This window comes from Silurus meridionalis, chromosome 17, assembly GCF_014805685.1.
Source record: "Silurus meridionalis isolate SWU-2019-XX chromosome 17, ASM1480568v1, whole genome shotgun sequence".
In the NCBI taxonomy this organism is placed as follows: domain Eukaryota; kingdom Metazoa; phylum Chordata; class Actinopteri; order Siluriformes; family Siluridae; genus Silurus; species Silurus meridionalis.
This window is the reverse complement of record NC_060900.1, coordinates 18,397,363-18,413,450: the sequence shown is the minus strand read 5'-3', so window position 1 is coordinate 18,413,450 and position 16,088 is coordinate 18,397,363. Positions and strand designations below refer to the sequence as shown.

The following is a 16,088-nucleotide window of genomic DNA, read 5'->3' as shown; positions in this document are numbered from 1 at the left end:
AGTGCAATCTGGAATCAGATCTGTGAGAGAATGGCCTGCACACTGAGAGGTGCAAATGGAAAAGACTGGTTGTGTGAGACACCAAGAGAGCACAATGATTCTTACACACACACACACACACACACACACACACACACACACAGGGCGGGCCATCTAATAGCGGTTTCCTGTTATGGACAGAAGAATTATGTCTACTGACAATAGTAACAAAAAGGACACAAATACAACTAAAAAAACACCCCAGGAGAATCCATGGAGGTTATTGTAATTGGATTTTAGACTTATGAGGAAACAGATGAACCAAAATGAACAGACAAGAGTGGAAGACAGAGAGCTCCCAATGCTAAAAAGCTGTTTCAATTTCACAGTTAACAAGGAACAAGACTTTTTTTTAAGTATATAAAATCCTTAGCACTTATCCAACCATGCGGTAGAGACATGGCTTCCAGTCTCCCCCACACCTATATGTCTCCCCTCTCTCTCTCATCCCTATCTCCGTCACTCCAGTCTGACTTTGACCTTCTCTTCACGCAAGGCAAAGCTGCTATTGATTAAATCTTGGCACAGAGTGTACAAACACAAAGATAAGCCTGGACAGAGAGAGTGAGTGAGTGAGGGAGGGAAGGAGAAAGAGAGAGAGAGAGAGAGAGAGAGAGAGAGAGAGAGAGAGAGAGAGAGAAAGGTGCAGCAGGCAGGGACTCGCCCATTCAAAGAGCTTCACATCCTTTATTCACACTAACAGGCTCCAGGACAAGGTTCCCCACTGTTCCTCTGCCTGCACCGGCTACAATGGCCATTACAACAACAAAAAATTACCTTTCTCCCGCCTCTCAATGTGTGTGGCTCCTGTTTCCATGTCCCTTCATACCTCCCTGCACCAACGTTCACTGCCATTTCTCAGCTCGGGATTGGGCAGCTCATTGCTCTGCCCGAGTCTCAGCGAGAGAAACATGAACAAGTGGTGGTGATGATCCTTACATACAAAAAGAGCCAATTATTCCGTTCTACACTGGAAGAGACTGTGGTACCCGGGTGGGAGGCATGCTGTGGTGCACGTATTGATAACATGGTCATTAGTAGGTCTTGAAATGTATTTTAATATTTAAAACTGTATAATGATAATTAATGTCCAATAAAAATCCAATGTAGACACTGTACCGGAATAACAAAGCATGTGATTATGCTACAAAAAAAAAAGAGAAAAAAAATTATCAAATTTTTTAAATCACAATCACAACTTCCTTCCAATTTTCTCACAGATTTATCTTCGTTTATTGCTTCAATTCTTTCTATTCTTAACTCTCACACATTGAAACATGAGCATTAAAGAACAATTCTAAATGGTAGCTCAGGGATGCTTCTGGATGATAGCTATTTCATTTTCAACAACATACATGTATATGCACACACACACACACACACAGTTTTTGGAAAGAAGAAATAAAGATGATATACAGATATCAGCCTGGATTACTTTTTTGGGATTGATTTTATACTTTATATTTTTATGCATCTTATACAGTATTTATAATGTAAGTGATTTCTGTGTAAAATAGTTTAACAGTGTAATGATTCAATATGAATAATAAAAAAAACTTCCCAAAAGCTTAGTAGTTTTGAAAAGAAAACATATGGGTATTGGCTGATACTCAATGTTTCAGTATCTGTTTTGTAGAAAAAATAAACAAACAAAAAAAAAACCCGGTATTCTAATAAAACATAAACTTTAACCTGTTTATTTATTAATTTTTTTAAAAAGCAGTTTCCTTATAGAGACCGGCCCCATGACCAAAACTGTCAGATATCACTGTCCTTGTCCTGTGCTTGGTCACACACAGACATTTTTTTTTTTCACTGAGTCACTGTGAAACAAGCTCCATCTTAGTGCTGATGAAATGCATCAGTGCTTGGCCACTGGTGACAAAGGGGAAAAAAATGCTTCCAGTAAAAGTGCTTATGCTGCACTCCTTCTTCCGACTACAGCCATAAAACACTACTCTATCAACTTACCCTACAGAAACAAATGTGATGTGTGTGTATGTAGTATATATATATATATATATATATATATATATATATATATATATATATATATATATACACATTACAGACCAAAAGTTTGGACACACCTTCTCATTCAAAGAGTTTTCTTTATTTTCATGACTATAAAAATTGTAGATTCACACTGAAGGCATCGAAACTATGAATTAACACATGTGGAATTATATATGGAATTATATACATAACAAAAAAGTGTGAAACAACTGAAAAATGTCATATTCTAGGTTCTTCAAAGAAGCCACCTTTTGCTTTGATTACTGCTTTGCACACTCTTGGCATTCTCTTGATGAGCTTCAAGAGGTAGTCACCTGAAATGGTCTTCCAACAGTCTTGAAGGAGTTCCCCGAGAGATGCTTGGCACTTGTTGGCCCTTTTGCCTTCACTCTGCGGTCCAGCTCACCCCTAAACCATCTCGATTGGGTTCAGGTCCGGTGACTGTGGAGGCCAGGTCATCTGGCACAGCACCCCATCACTCTCCTTCTTAGTCAAATAGCCCTTGATGCCTTCAGTGTGACTCTACAATTTTCATAGTCATGAAAATAAAGAAAACTCTTTGAATGAGAAGGTGTGTCCAAACTTTTGGTCTGTACTGTATATATGTATATGTATATTATTTTCATGACTATAAAAATTGTAGAGTCACACTAGAGTCACACTGAAGGCATCAAGGGCTATTTGACCAAGAAGGAGAGTGATGGGGTGCTGTGCCAGATGACCTGGCCTCCACAGTCACCAGCCTGAACCAACAAGTGCCAAGCATCTCTCGGGGAACTCCTTCAAGACTGTTGGAAGACCATTTCAGGTGACTACCTTTTGAAGCTCATCAAGAGAATGCCAAGAGTGTGCAAAGCAGTAATCAAAGCAAAAGGTGGCTACTTTGAAGAACCTAGAATATGACATTTTTCAGTTGTTTCACACTTTTTTGTTATGTATATAATTCCATATATAATTCCACATGTGTTAATTCATAGTTTTGATGCCTTCAGTGTGAATCTACAATTTTCATAGTCATGAAAATAAAGAAAACTCTTTGAATGAGAAGGTGTGTCCAAACTTTTGGTCTGTACTATATATATATATATATATATATATATATATATATATATATATATATATATATATATATATATATATATATATATATACATACACACACAGTATTTCAAAAGTTTGTACTAAAATTTGAACAACAGTCCTAAAATGGTACAACTTATAAAGAAAGGAAGCCAAAAAGGAAGTAATGGGTTAACATTTACACCTGTTCTTCAGCAATGGAAAGTAACTAAGCCTTGAAAGTTTATGCCAACATTTCCTACAAGTGTACCAACTCTTGGTGATTACTTACATACCCTCTGTATAAAAGCCAAAAAAGTTAGTACAGTTTCCTACACCATTAAAAGCCATTTGAAAACTGGAGGTAACGCTGAAAGAAATAATTCTGGCAGACCCAAAACCACAACAGAATCAGACAAGATTCTGAGAGTCAACTGCTGTCCAAATTGTCAGGAGGAAGCAAGAAAGGCAGTGCTAAGATGGCAAAATAATAAAAGAGGCTTGCCTGGTCCATGAATCACCGATAGTGGACTACTGAAAACTAGAAAATAGACAGACGAGTCAAAATGTAAAATATTATTTCATCATGTAAGGGTTTTTGTCAAGTAGCCAGAAGGACATATCCTCTGTGTGTTACACCAATTTTCAAACATGAAGGAAGAAGTGTGATGTCTGGGACCCTTTTTTCAGATCCAGTGTCGGCAAATTGAAAAGAGTGAGCGGCATCTTGTACTAAAACAAATTTCCGAAACATTTTGCAGCACAATGCAATACCCTCTGGTATATGTCTAGTTACTCAGGGGTTCATCCCACAGCAAGAAGGTGAGAAAAAAAACATACCTCCATGCTGTGTCAAACGAACTTAAAATGAAAAGAAAAAAGATGTCAGGGAATTATGGAATCAAAACCATGCGATTTCTATTGTAGAACTAATTTCATTTCCATTGTAAAATTAATGCCACCAGTGTGTTTGGTGCTAGAAATCTAAATTTTTTTTTACCTCAAATCCCTTTGTCTCTTCACATATTCACAGCCTTGATGATGTTGAGATCAAGACTCTGTGGGGACCAACCTTCACTTCGTATGGCTTTTTAGATTCTAGCTTTTTAGATTCTAAGTGGCAATTCTTCCACTTCTGGCCAGTCTTCTTTAGACAGTAAATGTTTCTGCTAGATCTTTGCTGATGGCACTGATGAACATCTTCTGATGTCAAAGTGAAGAAAGTATGATGTGTCTTACATCTGCTGCATTAAGTTTACTTAGCTGACAACTGCATCTACAGTCCTCAACATTACCTGTTTCTTTGTGCTTTTTCAAAATAGCTTGAACAGCACATCCCATAATGACCTTGTGTCTTGTTGCTGTGCTCAGTCATGGTTTATGACCTCTGATATGAAACTGTCTTTCACACCCTCACCTTTGAAGCCGGGTTTGGCTGTTCTTTACTCAGTTTAAGCCTGTTTCTTTTTCAGTTAATGACTGTGTTATAACCTACATATGAAAAATTGATGTTCATTAGTACCTGCTTTATATAATTGGTTAATCATACACCCTAATCTGACTTTGTGCAAGCCAAAAGGTGCTCACACCAAATATTGATTCAACTTGGATTTCTCTTCTGTACATTTACTTTCCATTTTGTTACTTGATAAAAAATAAATGATCACTTTTATTTTTGAAAGCATTCTCACTTTACAGGATATAACGCCAATGCAAACAAAACAAAGAAGGAAAAGAAGAATGTCACTTTGAAGAAAGAAAAAGAAAAAAACTCAAATGACTAAAGACCCTGCTGCAAGGGGCATCATAGAGAGACACAGCAGTGTGTGTGGCTTTCTCAGATGAGTACAAACATTGACCCACACAAAATAGGATAAAGAGAGAGAAAAACGACAAGCGCAAAATAAAGTTAAAGACAGATGCTATAAAAAGGCATCTAGAAAAAAGGGGCCGTGCTGGTAAACCCAAATAGACTAATAAAAAAATAAAGAGAGAGATAGGAGACAGACAGAGTGAGATTGTGAGTCAGGGAAAGAGGTCCTGGGAGATATGCAGAAACGGTGGCAGAAACAGGAGGATAAGGGGATTGGCTAGAGTTGTGTACAGGAAACAATATACCTTCCAAACATGAATCCCTGTAGTACAATTACATCGGAGCTATTCCCTTTACTGCTATGGATCTGATGTTGTGGATAGTGCGAGAGATCTAGCAACTTGAATACCAACTCAGAGAAAGAGAGATGAACATGTGTATGTTTAGCAGACCCTCACGCTGCATCCTGTCTCTCTGTCTTTCTCTCTCTATCTATTTATCTAGCTGTCTATCTCTTATACTACTCCCAGTGCTGGTTTAAATACCAGTGTGTGTATGGCATTGATACAACTGTACCAAATGTTTCAAGATTATAACCAATGGAGAGACAAGTCTCCTTTATTTTCTTTTAAATATATCTACCCTATTTTTCTATGTTTAATGTTGAAAGTTGTCTATTTTTCACTGTCCTTGAAACGACCACATTTCTCAATGTAATTTTGCAATTCCAGTTCATTTATTTCAAACTGTTTTTGGTGTAACAGTGTAACCTGCAGCAAAATCTCCACTGAAGTCACCAACACACCACTCATCGAAGTCCGAAGAAAAATGAAGCCTTCTGTGTACACATTCAAGTACAGTTGGTTCATTTAGAGCAGGGGTGTCCAATCTATTCCACAAAGGGCCGGTGTGGGTGCAGGTTTTCATTCCAACCAATCAATGGTCATACCTGATAGTCATTGAAAATTAAGATAATTAGATTTGAACAGGTAGAATTTGGTGTAGACTTGCTTGGTTGCAATGAAAACCTGCACCCAGACTGGCCCTTTCTGGAAAAGATTGGACACCCCTGATTTAGAGCGAAGTGTATTCCACAACAGGCTTTGATTTTCATTAACTGGGTCCTGCAACGTACCTCAATGACTCAGTAGATTATTGAGCAGATGGTTTTTCACAGAAAAATGATCTTAAAAGTTTACACTTTTCAAGTTTCTAATTTAGCTAATTTATAGGTCTGGCTAGCTAGCTGTCACTAAAATTGACCAAGCTAGTTAGCAGTTTAGCGAATCAGACTTATGTTGTTAACCGGAAGCTTTTTTATGCTCTTACATATCGGGACTTATTAATAAAGAATTTAGAAAGGTTTATATAATTAATAAACAAAATCATAAACAGGAGGGCAGAACATCAGAAAAAAGAACACAAATAAAATCGAGTAATTATTTAGCAAAGCTCATAAGTTCACCTGAACAATTCAATAACAAACTAAAATAAAAATTATAATAAAATTCTTTTTTAAACCTGTGTTTGAATTTATCAGTCCTTTCTGACTAATCAGATCTAACAATTTAACAGCCCTGTGTCATTAGGCAAAAACTAAATTATCAAATTTGATGTTTAGATTTGATAAGCAACTGTAAAAAAAACTTTGAGTTCGATCAGATCAGCTATTTCAAATTGCACAAGTATAATTTATCATGCTGACAAAATTCAATATTATATCATCATATTCCTGACTAGGATCTCGAGAGTCAATAATATTATTCTTTTAAATTGATTCTATAAGAATCAATCTAACCGATCTGTATTGCTTACCATCGTTGTGGCTCAGTGGAATAACTATTTTCCCCGATAATCAGATAATCATAAGTGTTACGGTCCCATTAAAGCTACATTTTAATATAAAAATCGAACATGCTTCAAATGAATTCCGCAGCCATAGTGAGTACATGAATGGGAAACAATTACACTCAAAACTGCTGACTGGCATTTATGAGTCGCCTTCATGGGCGCATGATTTAAAGGAAACCATATTATTTTCACTCTCTCAGATATAACAAATAATCTAGTGTTTGTTAATAGGTTTCGAATAAGACTGAAAGCTCAGTGAAAGCAACAAAAGTCCCATTTCCATCCACAGTCCCCTCTGGTGCCGGGTGTGAAAGTCGTTCGCGTGATATACGAAGCATTCTTCGTTATTAAATTATGTAGAGCCTTTAAAGCATGCATCACACGAACGCATTTCAGGCTGATCTCATTTCGAACTGCCTGTATTATACGTGCAGTAATCCTTACATAGTGTTCTGCAGGTAAGCTGGTAAAACATCCAGCTGTTTCCAATGAGTAAAATACACCAGGAATAATATCATCACTGACATTCGTCTCGTTCTAAAGTCATTAGAGGAGTCGGAAGAGCTAAAGAAATTAACATTGTTAGTCGTGACAACTAGGCTACAGTTACAAATGCTATTATATAACAGTTACCTGAATGTATAGTTGCCTTGCATAATAGCCAGTGTGTGTATGTGTGTGGCCTCAGTTTAACTGCACCACATCTTTGTTTCGCACCACCGGACAAACATAGTCTGCAGATAGGGCTGGTATACCCTCATCTCTCTCTCTCTCTCTCTCTCTCTCTCTCTCTCTCTCTCTCTCTCTCTCTCTCTCTTTCTCTTGTTATAAAAGAAGCTGCCACAGACCCAAGAACACAGGACATAAAAAGACAAATAAGGCCATAAAACTCCCTTATGCCCATGCATACTAATACAAGTATGCCCTCCATGCAGCACATTCACCCTTCCTTTAAATCTGACCTGCTGCAGTGCTTTTTAAAGAATGCTTCCTGATGCACAACTCTGTATGGAGCAGCACCGGAACCCTGCACCGCAGCAAAACGCTGGATCCCCATTATCGTCTGATGAAATTATTAATTATGACAGTTTTACTTTACCTGAAATGAATATATGAATATTTGCCATGTTCCACAATGTGACTTATCGGACCTGCCCATCTACTGTAAAAATGCCTTATTAGAAGAACACAGTGAAAGTGTGATTCCTGACATCTATTACGATAAAATGGTACTCATTCCAGGGGAATTTTCATATCCTTTGACTTATCACTGCTACCACCTTCTACCACATACTATGACTCCTACTATTATTATTACTATTACTATTGGCACAAATACAACTATTACTAGTGTACTGTTACTACTATCACTATTAGCACTCTACTACTACTACTACTACTACTACTACTACTACTACTACTAGTATTCATACTTCTACCACCAGTACCACTAGTACTAGTGTACTGTTACTACTAATTCCCATTCTTCACATCTACTATTTGCACTTCTACTACTCATCTACAATCAATGATCTCCTACTACTACTGATTCTATTACTACTACCACTATTAATACAATTAGGACTACAACTTCTTCTATGGCTACTATTGTCTCTACTACTACTACTGTTACTCAACATTTCTATTACAACTTTTACTACTACTACTACTAATAATAATAATAATAATAATAACACAATCTATCATTACTACTACGATCTCTACTGTGACACACTGTGCTGTCAATCAGATCGAATACATCACATTCGAAAGCCTTAAACATTCATTTTCCTTGTGCTGCTATTGTAAGCACCAGCAGATACGCTGACTCCGAAGCGAGCAGTGTTTCTGAACAGCAGTCGCATGCATATTTGCCTGATTTACTCCCCCCTTCCATATAATTTACCAATTCAAATCACATTTCATACGAAACCGATTTCTTTTCTAAACTGATGCCACATTTCTTATCAATAGCAGCCCTTTCATCAGAGACCCTTGCAGCCTAGCTCTCCTTGAAACATGGAAGTGATGGAGGAAAATATGAGAATGGGTTTTAATCTTTCAAGCATTTCTAATGAGTTTTTCTTCTACAATTATTTGATAAGAGCAGAAACAGCACTGCGGGCACTGCGCATGATCCACCACCTGGCCTAGCAAGGCCTGAACGCTCTAATCTCTCTCTCTCTCTCTCTCTCTCTCTCTCTGTCTCTCTCTCTCATGCACATTTGCACATATACACACACACAGATAGAAGAGAACATGTGTGAAAAAAGGAGGGAACGTCATCTCTACTTGTATTTATAGATCTTATTAGCTGAAGGGAATCCTGAAGCACACATGGAACGACATGACATACCCTGAAGACTTTATAAGACGCTTCAGGAAGTTTATGCTGATAAACACAAAACAAAAACAAAATACTATTAATATCGAGGCTTTCCAGCTGGGATTATAAAATGGTATCCTCTGGGCTGGATCCACTAGTGTTACCTCTGGGTCCAACATGATCCCTATTTTACACTATTCCAGTTACATGCTACCCATTTAACCTGCATATAAAGTGTACACAATACTGTCTAAACATAAATACCTACAATGTGCTTGTGCAGGTGACAGTTGGACCCCAAAGCTCAAATGTGCAATCTATTATTAGCTATTAGACTAAAATAGATTAGTGCTATTTCACCAGGTTTGAGAAAAAAAAAATGTCTATGATGAGAAATCAGTAGTCGGTACTCCTTTTGAACAAGAAGACCATTTTAGCTCAGTTTTGGCTTTTCTTTAAACTGTACATATAATGTAATTAAACAGAATAATACTTTTTATGTATTTTTTTTTGTTCTGTTGGCTTCTGGTGCATTTTTCTGTGGCCTAATATTTAAAAACTTACTAGATGTGTTATAGAAATAGAAAATAGAATAGAAATGAAGTGTTATATATTGTAATAAATGTCAGTACCTGTTTTAAATACAGTACATAACTATTTAAATGAGGCATGAATTCTTTTAGCCTTAATGCCAAATCTGTCCCCTGGTATATGCTTATTTTTGTATTAGTGACACAAAGCACACTGCTGAATTCACAACAGTAACGTTGCATAATCAGGAATTAACAGTCACACAGGGCCGCATGCAGGCAAATAAAGCCTAAAAGTGAATATATACACAGTTACAGGTATTTAGTGTTGAAATATGCAGCTTCTCATTCCATCCCATTCAGATTAACTTCACTATGCAGGGGTAATTGCACTTAATAAAAGTAAAAGTAAAAGTATTTTTTTCTGGCAGAAAACTGTTGTTTATTTGAAGAGAACATCTCATTTTACTTGATATACTTCAATATGCTAAACACTCAAAAATTCGCTCGGTGGATTTCTTTCCAAATACTTTGAGCTGTGCTTTGTTAACATGGTATTGTAGTCATAAGTGAATCTTGGAAAAGACGCAGCTAAATAGCTTTGCTAAAGAAACTGGCTAGCGCAATCAGCTCACGATTCTTGGGAAAAACTAGACAATAAGTACAGAATTTAATGTCAATTACTTTTTAAAATAATGAAAGAATACTTTTATCGCTTTGAATAATATTTAGGAATTTGGTGGTTGCTATTTGAACTCATATGGGTTTGTGGCTAAAATAAGAAATAGGCACAAATGAGCACATGCCCACACACACACACACACACACACACACACACACACACACACACATACACACTTACCACGCTGAGACCCAGCTGCTCACTCTTTAGGTAGTCTAGGTTTCTTTGCTCAAGGCTGGACAGATAGTGCTGTAGGCGAGAATAGGTGTAGGGGTAACAGTAGGCAAACTGGTACACGTCATCCTCTCGGTCGAAACAGAAGGCGAAGGACATCACATAGTTCCTCCGATGGTCCGGGCAACGGTAATAATACACATTCTTGGCGGGCAGTCTTTGCCTGCAACACAGGATAGAAGGAAAGAAGGGAAAAGAGAAGGTCGGGTTATTATTTAAGAATGCTGCTTTGTAGTGGAATTGGGAGCTAATGGAAAATCTTTAGTAAACAGAGTTAGCTGTGAGCTAGTAAGTTTGAAGTGCGACCGATGAAAAAGGAAAAAAGCCATACACAATGTGTATTTCCGTTTTAACAGTTCTGCCAAGTGTGAGTCCACAGAGAATTCCCTCAACATGCAGTAATTTCCATATCACTTATGCTATACTACTCCATGGTACCACCATTTACTCAGAAACATAAGAAAGCTTTTGTGTACTTTTTTTGGTCTGTTCTGAAGGCTTAAAACTCTCAATTTGCCATCCTCATATCCTTTTGTTGTCCACTCTGAGAGCAGTGAAAGATGTACTAGTGAGTGATGCTGTGCATGAGGGAAAATAAAGCGTTGTGCACATATTAACGTTCTTTGGAGACAAAAAAAAAAAGCCAGATTTGATCGGCCATTTTTCTCCTCCTGCCTCTGGGATCATCTCTAGTAAAAATGGCCACCAAAGAAGAAATATGGAGAAAGGAGAAAACAATCCGGAGAGCTGCAGGAGACATCAATGAGAAACATGACACTAGTGCATTCCCTACAGACTCTCATTTTACTCAGGGTACTGCGCCCTTCTCTTTATCTTCCTTTCTATCGCTTTGTCTGCCTCGTGTCCTTTTTTCTTTTTCAAGGCGATTTCAACCCTCAATTTTGAATCAGCTAGGTGAACGCGGCGAACAATACAGTAAATGGGAAACGATGAACGCCGCAAATCTACCCATGGTTATCGGAAATGTCTGCTGATTAAACGTCGAGTCGCGTTCTAATTAGCGGGGTGTGGGAAAGGCGTAGCTCGTTCTACAGCGCGACATGATGAGAAACAACCGAGAGAGAACGTAGGCTTGCTCGGACATTAAGGGACACACTGGATACGGCAGATCAGCAGAGGGACAGAGAGCTGGAAGGGAAACTAGCAGGAGGGAAAGAGAAAAAGAAAGATAGGCAACGAAGGACAAACAAAGATCCCGAGAAGAAGGAGCGAGAGAAAGGGAAGAAAGCGTGAGATAAGGAACGAATGATCAAATAGTGGGATAAAATGAGGATGAGAAGACTGGGAAAGCAGGCGAGAGAAGGAGAGGGATCAGACAGAGATTGCGCTTATGTCTGATAGTGTAGTGGCTACTGGACAGCTGAGTGATAAGGAGGAGAAACAACTCTCTCAAATGGGCCTGGGCTAAAGCAGGCATCCCGTTATCTCTCAAACACCACGATTTAGAGCCACTATAAAGCAATAAGAAGCAGCCACACATACTAGCCAACAGGCATCAAAGAGACAGTTACACAAACACTCAGTAAACACACACTAGCACAGACTAAACAAGTATGCCAACAAATTCCCTGATGTCTTCTCTGCTTCAACAAAGTGAACAGCAGAAATTGAAATTAAACCAAATTAGCTTGGCTCTGTAGGCCAGAAGGAAGAAAAGACAGAGTGAAGAAAAGAGGCCAGTCAATAGTAGAGGAGTAAAATCTCAGGAGTCTGTGTCTCAGTAGAATACTAATACTGTAAAAGTGCCTTTTTCAGTATGATCACTGCCAGTGTTCAGAACACACACACACACACACACACACACACACAAACACACACAGTGCATGCCACAAGAAGCAGAGGTCGTGTCAGTACTGGGATCTGGCCTACATTTGCATTGAGATCATGACTGCATGCTTATTTTCTATTCACCTGAAGCAACTCTTACACATAAACACATACAATTCACATCCTAACACACACCTCTCTTTCTATATGGTGTTAATGATAACACCATGACACCTGATTTATTTTTTTTTATCTGTGTTTAGACACTCTCCTGGCTACTCTTCAGTATTTGACCTTGTTGGCTACTGAGCAAGTCCTGGCTATTGATTTTAATTACCCAGTGGGAATGTACTGCCTGCCTTTCCTGCTTTGCTGCACCACTATTGGCTGAAGAAAATAGCTTTGCATGTCCCCCCGGAGAGAGAGAGAGAGAGAGAGAGAGAGAGAGAGAGAGAGAGAGAATTTCAGGGAGAGAGGGAACAACAGAGCGAGAGAGCTTGAAGCATCTCTAAACGGTCGAACAGTTTTTTGTCTTTTCTTCTCCCTCTCTCTCTCTTTCTCCTCACCCTGCTGTGGCCGATGGCAGTTTGTTTTATCTAAATGATGGTGGCCCGTGGCTTGGTGTGCTCCCGGATTTGGTACAGTGCCCTCGTTCCCAGAAAGATTTATCTTTGTGTCAGAAGGGAAAAAAACAACACCCCCTGGACAATAATGCGCACACCAGGGCTGGGCTGATATATCACGTGGCCAATATAAACAGCCGATATTAAAGTTCCACTGACGAATCCCTATCAACACAAATCATAATGTCTATTGCAATGTCATCCTGGAAAACCATACTGGTAAAAGCAACACTGAGGATTTGGCAGTTAGAAAAGCAGCCATTTTTATTGACACGTGTGACGTCTGTAATGTACGACGCGTATCCGACATGCATTAATTTTTTTTTTTGCATTTAAACTGCTGATGCATCAGGGTTCACAAATCACTTAGTCATTAGGGCGTGAATAAAATGCAACCAACGGCCGGTTCGGCACGGTCCATTAATTCAGAACCATTAAAGCGATTAATGTGTATATTAGCAATCAGACCTGCAGATGCTCTAAATATTGTGCTTGAATACTTTTAAATACTGTATATTATTGTGCTGAAAGTGGTTTAGAATTATCCATGGTTACAATTTCTTATACTAACATACATTATGTATAAAAAACATTTACAGGCTTCAGCATCTGTTTAACCATGTACACTATACCAAGAAATGTAAAACCCCTTATATCCTGGTGCCAGTGGTAAAATGCTCTCCATAAACATGATCACAACACCAGTTCTTTCGATGGTTTATCCTTCCTGTACAGTTCTACAGTTTTATAAAAGAAGTAGCGTGTGTAGCTTGCAATCCCAGAAAGGTCCTTAAATTTCACTACTATTAGTTTCCTTTGAAAAATATATATTCTCAAATTCACGTTCACGTATTTCACATTTTTCTCTCTTTATATCTTTCTTCCTTTTCGCAAATACGTCCTTAATATGTAAAGGCTGAATGTTTTCAAATATATACAAAGGAAACAAAGCCCACCACCAGTGTCTTATCATGCTAAAATGCTTCAAAGGCACAAGGAAAAACTTTATTTGTAGCCATGCATAGCTACTAGCTCACTATCTCTCAGAGTTTCCCATTCACCTGGGTCGCTCACGCTTTCATACAAAAATTCCAGCAGCTCTGCATGAAGCTACAAGAATGAGGAAGTAGAGCGCGACAGATTCACGCAGGAGCCGAAGGATGGCACGGTTACTAAGCAACGCGGCCAGCTTTGTCGTCTGGCCTGCGGTGGCATTTTTAAAATGGGTACTGGAGGAGTTCTGTTATTGTTCTCAGTGTCTAAATTCCTGCGTCTCATCTGGAGTATTTGAATTGCTGGTGTTATTTGAACTAGCAGCGCGTGTATGGGATCTGAGATTGAAACTAAACAGGTAGCTGCAGAGGTAGGAGACTCCGCTTCCCAGCAGGGGGCTGGGAAGACAGAGAGAGAGAGAGAGAGAGAGAGAGAGAGAGAGAGAGAGAGAGAGAGAGAGAGAGAGAGAAAGCATGTTTACTCCACACAGTAAATAAGCAGTTTGGTGATATTTGAAAATGCTAGGGGACCTTGTGAAAATGTCGACTTCAAACAGAAAGAGAGGCCTTTTTCACACGTAAAAAAACGCCTGCAGAGATTCTACAGCTACTGTTTAGATTCTCTCTACCTGCAGCATCAAAGACAAACGCACAATAAAAGCCATCTGATATCCATCTTTCTCTCGCTCTCAGTACCTACACAAAATGCATATAAACAGTCATTTCTTTGGCTGCAATTTCCCATATATATTTATTAGCAGTATAATGCATAGAGGGACTCGACGCCATGGGTGAACAGTGCAAGCATTTTCCACATCAATTACTGTCCAATACACCACTCCGTGTGCAGCATTGTAATTAACAGCACATTTACTGCATATTCAAGCATCTCCCAAAGTCCGCTGGTGTGTTACTCATCGATGGGCCTGTCTTTTGGACAATCATCTGTGCCACATGCTGTCTATTTAATTAAATTGTAATCTGACATATGATTGGACGTCTGCATGATTACAAGATCGAATGCAGTATGAGACCAGAAGCTAAAAATCTGTAAAGTAAAAACCTGGAAAAAAAAATCTCCCAAATCACTTGCTTCTAAAACGAATCCAATTGCATTATTGGGAAACGCTTCACAGAAAACTTTCATCAGAAAGCACATTGCTTTGTTGTAGGTGTTTTCATCAATCCATAAAAACCCGTTTACACATGAACGATTCGTGGCAGATCATCCCAGATTGCTTGATGCATGGTTACATCAGACATTGTTCACATGGTGAACTTATTAAATGGACAACTGCTGTCCTTCTCATGGAAATCAGTGTGATATTGAAGTGGTTTTGACGGATACAAAAAAACCTGATACCTTGTTAACTTAGCCTGTCTGTCAGTTATATCATGTGCTGAATATCATGTACAAAATCTGATTTGGGCTGAAATGATACGATGATTTAAACAGGATTGAAATTATTCAATAAAGCAATGATAGAAAAAAAACAATGTGTAAAAATGATTCCAATTTTTAATAAAAAGAAATGTAACTAATGTATTTTTTGCTAATCATTTAGAGTATCTAGTTCTCTACATATTAGTGAAAGACTACCAAATTGATAGGATAAAATATAAAATAGTTGGCTTATGAATCAAAATCAAATTGCATTTGGTGGAAGTCTGGATTTTACACCTCAAATAATAATAACGTACATAAGGATACCTAATAAGAAACCTACATTTAGCTTTTAGACAGTGTTGCATAAATATTTAAAAAAGTCTTTGAGGATTTATGTAAGGCTTATTGTGATCCCATGAGATAACATGAAAGGTTTTATGAAGTGTATAGCTATTTATTGACATGAAAGCAAAAAATATATAGATATATTTGACCCTTTTTTTAGAGACTTTCATATCAGTTTTTATCCATAACAGGAAAGTAATGAATGTTTCTTTTTTTTTACACAAACTATCCATAATGAAGCATCTATTATTAAGTCAGCAGGTGTATTTACTTGAAAGCATCTATGAAGAACGTTATGAAGAATCTTTTCAATGCAACTCCTGGGTATGACTTGAGGAGGATCTGTCTAGCAAACCACAAAGTTTGTGCACTAGCATCACAGTAATAATAAGCTAACGATAGG

At 38.1% G+C, this 16,088-nt stretch overlaps 1 protein-coding gene across 1 annotated transcript in view; it reads right to left on the bottom strand.

The window, feature by feature from the left end:
• Nucleotides 1-16,088, bottom strand: part of agbl4 (AGBL carboxypeptidase 4) — a 312,090-nt gene that overhangs the window by 130,973 nt on the left and 165,029 nt on the right. The window contains exon 5 of the mRNA XM_046871130.1: nt 10,497-10,713. Coding sequence (XP_046727086.1) covers nt 10,497-10,713 — 217 coding nt within the window. The remainder of the gene's footprint in view (nt 1-10,496; nt 10,714-16,088) is intronic.